Source organism: Musa acuminata, chromosome BXJ3-9 (genome assembly GCF_036884655.1).
Source record: "Musa acuminata AAA Group cultivar baxijiao chromosome BXJ3-9, Cavendish_Baxijiao_AAA, whole genome shotgun sequence".
NCBI classification, from domain to species: Eukaryota; Viridiplantae; Streptophyta; class Magnoliopsida; order Zingiberales; family Musaceae; genus Musa; species Musa acuminata.
In genome coordinates, this window is record NC_088357.1 from 22,355,506 (window position 1) to 22,363,068 (window position 7,563).

At 35.7% G+C, this 7,563-nt stretch overlaps 1 protein-coding gene across 1 annotated transcript; it reads right to left on the minus strand.

Moving 5' to 3' along the window:
- Positions 1-2,865: 2,865 nt before the first annotated feature.
- On the minus strand, positions 2,866-7,308 carry LOC135649312 (uncharacterized). Its single transcript, XM_065167550.1, has 3 exons — positions 7,148-7,308; positions 6,953-7,007; positions 2,866-3,235 (listed from the first exon to the last, which is right to left on the minus strand). Exons 1-3 carry the CDS (start codon positions 7,236-7,238, stop codon positions 3,076-3,078), a joined length of 306 nt encoding a protein of 101 aa, XP_065023622.1. The 5' UTR covers positions 7,239-7,308; the 3' UTR covers positions 2,866-3,075.
- Between the last annotated feature and the right edge of the window lie 255 nt (positions 7,309-7,563).

Sequence of the window (7,563 nt, forward strand, 5' to 3'; positions counted from 1 at the left end):
GTGAAACAAATGCAAACTCAATTATGGGCCAATTGGGCTTGAATCGAGGCTGAATTGGGCCTACTGTTTGGCCCATTCAGTGTCATATAGCAAGGATTGGTGGTGGTACCACCCAGACTAGGCGATGGCACCGCCCAAACATAGTCTTCAAGACTATGTCAAGTAGTGGTACTATCAGATTGGGTGATGGTACCGCTCAAACACAGTCTCCCAAAAGTGTCAAGTGGTAGTACCACCAGACTAAGCGATAGTATCGCTCAGTGTCAAAAAGTACTCGCGGTGGTACCGCCAGTACCCCGAAAACCCGAGGATTTAAATTTTGGCTCCAAGTTTTAAAGTCATTTGGGGTCTATAAATACCCGACAAATTCCTGCTTTGAATACACACGAAAGTAAAAACTCTGTGATTCCAAGGTTGAAAACTCTTTTAAGTATAGAGTCCCTCCTCCAAGAGCTTAGTGATAGTCCTAAGAGAGGTATGTGAGGGAACATTTGTAGAAGAGGGGTGTAAAGGTTCTCTCCTGAACCTGTGAAAAGGAGAAAGAGTGTAAAGGTAGTTGATCTTCGCTAATTGGAAAAGATCAGTAGTGGAAGCCGGTGGCCTCAAGTGAAGAGGGATCGGGAGTGGATCTAGGTCATGACGTCCGAACCACTATAAACTCGATGTGCAATTTCTATTCTGCTTTTCATTATCATTGCTATTACTTTTTGTGAGTTAATTACTTAGTTCACTTACTCTAAGTCAAGCACTCTTTTCCGATATCGATTTTTATTAAACATAATTTATCAAAATCGATGTTTATCATAAGCACTAATTCACACCTTCCTTTTAGTGTCGACTCGATCCTAACAAATAGTATTTTAAATTTTTCATAAGATTTTGGTCGATTATTATATCATTTACATTATTTTTTAAAATGATCTAATAATAATGTAAATGATACAAGGACTTGAGTTTTTTAGACCAAATTTTTAGGATAACTTTCTCACCCATTAAAAAGCTTAAATGTTAAAAAAATATTACATAGATGTCTCATATTTGGATGAAAAATTAAAAAATAAGAGAAATTTATAAAATTCTAGATTATTAAAGTCATATATACCTATCCGGGTGTCATTCAAGGGTGTCTTGAAAATTTCACAAGATTCTGACAACTCCTTATATCAGTTAACAGTTTTTTTGAAATGACTAAAAAATAGTATAAGTAACACAAGGGATTTGTTTTCAAAAACTATTTTTTGAGCATAGGTTTTCAACCTATGAAGAGTCTAAAATGTTACCAAAAAAGAAAAATCCATTGATGTAAATTAAAAAATAGAGAAATTAGAAAATTTTCATATTATTCATATGTTGAATAACATAAAAAAATAAAAAAACTCTAAAATAGAAAAAATCTCATTTAAAGTTATTCTAAAAATTTCATATGATTCTTATTAGTCGTTGTCTTAGTTATACTGTTTTTGAAATGGTTCAAAAAATAATGTAAGTGACATAAGGGGTTGGTTTTTGTGAACCACAATTCCAAGATAGGGTTTCACCTATTAAGAAGTTCAAATGTGAAAATAAATTGCATGAATGCATCATATTTTGATGAAAAATAAAAAAAATTAGAGAAATTAGAAAATTGTATACATTTTAGATGCAGAATAATCAAGAAAAATATAAAAAAAACCTCTAAAATAGAAAAAAAAATTACATATGTCCATTTGAGTGCCATACAAAGGTATCCTCCAAATTTCACATGATTGACTACTCTTTTATACCAGTTACACTATTTTTGAAATGTCCTAAAAAATAATGCAAGTGGTACAAAGGATTGGTTTTCGTGAATCAAATTTTAAGGATAGGTTTCTCACATATTAAGAAGCTTAAATGTTAAAAGGCATTACGTAAATGCATAAAAAAATTAAAAAAAATAAAGAAACTAGATAAATTTTAAACTATTCACAAATTGAATAACCTTGAAAAATATAAAAAAAATCTCTAAAAAAAAAAAACTCATACATGTCCGTCTGGGTGCCATTTAATAAGATATTAAAATTTTCATGAGATTCTAACCACTCCTTATATCAGTTATATTATTTTTTAAATGACCCTACAAAAAGTTGGTTTTTGGACCAATTTTATTCATTTACACTTTTTGAATACTATAATTTTTTTAATTTTTAATTTTATCAAAATATGATGCTTAATTGAAATATTTTTTGACATCTGAGAATCTAAATAGGTATGATACGTATTCTGAAAATTTGGTCCAAAAGATCAATGCCCTGAGCTACTAACACTTTTTAAATCAAAGAAAGAAATAATTAGTGTTATATTTTATATATTTTATTATTTTTATTAATATAAATTAATATATTAGTAAATTATTTAATATAATTTATTTTGAACTGATCGAAGTTTTAGGTTAGTTGAACCAATTCAATTATATGAATTGATTTATCAAAGATGTGGAGAGAGAAGTTACGATGTTTAAGAGAAAAAAGATAAAAAAAGAGAGCGCTGTGCAAAACTTTGTCAAAACTAAGAGATTTGTCTTTTGAAAAATTTGTCCATTAAAATTTATATTCAAAAAATTTTCGCTAAATTATTATTGTATTATGATTTGTGGATTTGTTAATTAAAAGATTGAATCCAGAATGTAATGTACTGTATATTTTTCCTTTGTGGTGTATCGATGCAGCTAATTCACATCACTTGCAGGCTGCTTCGTTGTTTCACAAAACTTCAAACAGGAATAGTTGTGAATAGCTGCATGATTCTTGGAATAATGGTCAACATAACAGCTATTGACAAATTGACTTGCTAATCAGTCAACTTCAGTGATTCCTGGAATAAAATTGTCAGACATTCTTCATCTCATGGCTGATAAATTTTTCATCCATCCCAATAAAAAAGCTCTCTGTTACAAAATCATTAACTACAAGCTAATAGTAATTATTCAGACCCATGAATCATGCTGTTGAAACAAATACTGCATGGGTATCATCACAGTCCATAACCTTCTATGGATTTGCATGGGTGGAAGCCCCGTACATTGGACCAACAATAATAAACAAATCTAAACTAATTTTAGTCATACAAAGACTTGGCAGAATGAATCCTCAGCATCTTACTTTTGTTCCTCGATTGTTTTTCCTCTCCCTTCTCACTGTTGGCAATAGCTTTGGCTATAAGTTTTAGCTTCCGGATGTTCTTGGATCTCTTTACTGGTATTGCTTTCTTGATCTTTCTGTTTCCAGCATGAATAGACAAAACAGTAGTCACAAATGAAATTAATTTTGTTGGTAGAAACTTGAATCTTAAAGCAACTAAAAGCTAGGAACATTTTCTGTAGAATGTAAAAGATCATGAACAAAACAGCAAGGACGGTATTCCTTTTAACTATACATTTCATGGAAGGGAAAAAAGAGAGAAATATCTACATCAATGTACCATCAACAGTATAACAAAAAAAAAAAAACAAAAAAAAACCATCCCTCAACAGGTGATCTAGAAAGTATGTATAGCTACTTGAACTCCTTTTGTAACTAGAAGAGGATATGATTACTTTGTTCATCTTTAGCTCCTGTTTTTGATCAATGCAACAACATATTGTACTACTAGTTTCCTGTAAGCACTTCAACTCCACAGTTGGCAATGTAGGGAAGAGACTCGCAGCAGGGCATTCTGCTTCCTATGTTTCATCAATAATTTTTTCAGTTTTTATTTTATAAGTTTTATGCTGAGGAAGACTACTAATAACAACAAAAAACAAACCTTGCTTCTCCTATTTATATTTGGATAAATTATGGAACTTCCCAAATCAGCCTCAGTTTCCAAATTTTGAAGCTACTTCAAAGAAAAGAACCAAATATTATCATTTGCCAACTGGTGGTTGACAATAAACAGATAGACAACTCAACGTATAGATTTAATTTTAAATTTAATTTTTAATCTAATTTGAAAAACAGAATAACAAAGAAGAAAAATAAAATGAAAACAAATAATTGGTTTGCCCTCTTAAGCCCCATCAACCACCAAAGCTAGGTACTACCATACAAGGACAACAACTAAGTTTCATCTATAAAGAAAGCAGAAAATGTTAGCTTCTGCTTAAAGCAGTGTATCAAGAATCATTTGACCCTATATCTACTATGGAGCCTTTTGAACCAAATTTTTTCACCCAAAAGATACAAATGGCTGGTCTTGCCCTAGAAAGCATTCTTATTTTCCAAGACAGTTCCTACTTCTAACAAATGGCGGGTCTCGCCCTAGAAAGCGTTCTTATTTTCCAAGACTGTTCCTACCTCTAACGGTAAAATTTTGGCAATCAAAGATGATCATTTTCTTCATGTATATAATCACAGAGAACTATTCCAAAGAATCTATTAATGTAGAAGAACAAGTTCAATCTAGTTTTCCTCTTTGCTTTTTAGAAAATATGGTGACCAAAATTTTGCTTTGCCACCTAAATGTGTCCCATTTTATTAGCTATTGACTGGGAATATATAAAGCCATTTTTTTCCTATAGCTAATATTAATGTACTACCCTATTTCTTTTGTATGATGGAAGTATCAATATATTTTTTTCCGTTCATATGCACAAAAGGAATCCAAACAAGTGAAGTGACGGAGTGCCTGAGAGCTCGCCTAGGTGCCCAAGCGAGGTGAGGCGAGGCCCGAGCGTCCAATAGGTGGGCTGGGCAAGCAAGTTCAACCAAGTGCGGCCTAGGCACTCACCTAGGCCCAAGTGCTGGGTGGGCCAAGCACCTGCCTGATTCAACTTAGGCTGAGTCAAGCTCGAGTCCAACCAATTGGGTTCTCTAATTCAATTGAACCAGATAGACTCACTCTCAACCCCACAAACCCAACCCCCCCACGTGTCCGTGCCGTAAATGCAGCAATGACAAAACAGGCTCTCTTTCTCCCAACAACAATGGTGTTTCCTTGACGAATGACGACAGTGTCTTCGGTGTTTCCTCTAGCAACGACATTTTTCTTAATGAAGGATGGTTGTTGCGTCTTCCTCCATCAGTGACCGTTGGTAACAACTCTCTTTCTCCTCCTCTTCCTCCTTCACGATTGCACATTCCATTCTCCTCCCTCACTCGTTCATTGCAGCCCCCCTTCGCTGATCCCGACTCCATCTTCCCCTCCATCTTCCACCTTTTGTCGTAGCTTCCCCCCTTCCCCCACACCATCCTCCCCCTCCTCTTCCCTCCTCCCTCTTCCCCCTTTCGTCATGGATCCCTCCCTTCCCTAACACCATCCTCCCCTTCCATCCCTATTCCCCTCCATCTTCCCCCTTTCATCGTAGCTTCTCCCCTTCCCCAACACCATCTTCCCCCTCCTCTTCCCTCCTCCCTCTTCCCCCTTTCATCATAGCTCCCTCCCTTCCCTGACACCATCCTCCCCCTCCATCCCTCTTCCCCTCCATCTTCCCATTTCGTCATAGCTTCCCCCCTTCCCCGACACCATCCTCCACCTCCCTTCTCTTCCCTCCTCCTACTTCCCTCTTTCATCACAGCTCCCTCCCTTCCCCGACACCATCGTCCCCCTCCCTTCTTCTTCATCCCTCTTCCCAGGTTCGTTGCAGCTCCTCCCCCATCCTGAACACCATCCTCCCCCTACAGGACCACAACCCCCCTCCCCCTCTTGGACCACAACTCCTCCTTCCCTCCTCCATTGCAACCATGGCCCGCGCGCATCCCCCCTCCTCTCTCTCTCTTCCTAGCATGCTCTTTTGAATAATGTTAATTTTGATGTTAATCTTCTTTATTTTTGTTATTTTATTATTATGTTTGGACAATTTAGCACTTTAATATTTTGTAGATAGTTAAATGAATCTACATTGATAGTGATAATTTGAATATGAAATTATATGGAACTTATATTTTGTCATAATTTTATTTTAATGATTGAATTTCTTCTTAATTATATTTTTTTATCATGGAACCTTGGTACCTTTTAACGCCTAGCACCTTTGACAACACTGATCCAAGCAATGCTGCAGTTTTGGTAATTGCACAATTATGAGGATTATACTATCATAGTTTCTACATATAACGTGTGACAACACTTCAAGATTATTTTTTTTCACTTGTGATGTCTGGAAGGAAGGTTTCAGAAAACAGAAAACCAAGTAATCAGATTCAATTTTCCATATCATAAATTGATACCAATAAAATATGCATATGACGTTCTATGCACCAATCAGAAACTAAATATGTGAGAAATTATACATTTGGTTTAAATTTCTCATTGTAAATATCTTTACACAATATTGGCCAGATAAACCTAAAATTTGAAACAGACACTAAAAGTATAAGTCGACATGGTCAAGCAAAAGACAAGGTACTTGACTAAGACTTCTCCACATAATGTTCCCATTTGTTCCTTTTGCCTTGCCATATGACGTACTTGATTGTCTTCAAATCTGACTCACACATGCGCTTCCCTCAATACTGGTCTTCAGTGGGTTCTACTAATTAGGCATTGCATTACTATCACTTTTGCAGAAGATCTTATATCACTTCAGCCAGTAGCTAACTACAGCTGAATAGAGTGAAAGATGTACTAAATCCAGTTTATGCTCAACAGTGTCAAAAAATAACGTGTGTAACAATGAATCAGAATGACCACGAATAGAAACTGAAAGAATAACAAAAATTAACCATTTAAAGTTGTTGACAAAATTTATCTTAGATAACAATGACACCTCTCATACACTTAAATTTCTGTGAGCCATTTTCATTTTGTTTGCTCCCTTTACTTCTCTATGTAGTATTCATAAATAATATCTTAAGCTGCTTTACTAATACACTGTTCAAAAGTGAAAAAAAACATGAAACTGGCGCAATTTCATCCCCAAGCACACCATAGGATCATACCTTATACGAACATCCATATTTGATCAATTGAAACAACACGAAAACAAGTTTCTTTAAGTCAGGTGATCAAAGCTAACCTATTGATGGCACCAAGAGCTGGATTTGACGGGTTTCCATCCGACGTATCCATCACTGTAATCATCGAGAGAGAGAGAGAGAGAGAGAGAGAGAGAGAGAGGTAAGTTTAAACAAATCTCAGGATTGGAGCGTAACCAATAATCAACTGAAAGAAGAATAACGATCACGCGAACAGTGACGTTGAGGAACATCACCTACGGCCTCCGTGGAGGCATCTATCGGCACGGCGCCGTCCTTCTTCGGGTTACTCTTGTTCTTCGTTTTGTTGTTCCGGTTCTTCGCCATGACCGTAAAGATCGGCTTCTAGGGTTTCGCTCTCCGCGCAACGCCAACTCGAAGACCGGCGAAGGAAGTATGGCACTAATAGGAAGCCCATGAGGCCCAAAATATAATAACGGATGTGTTTTCTGAAACAAACAAAAAACCAAAACGTGAAAACATTTCCGTTGTTTCTGAAAAATAAGCAATCAAATTCAGTAGTAGAGAAACACTTGGAATTTCCAGTTCAAACCAATATAAGTTTGAAATCCGCTTAGATAGGTTAAAACCTTTTGTGATCAACTTCTAATCTCAAATTTATTTACCGATAATTTGAAATCTTATCTGACAA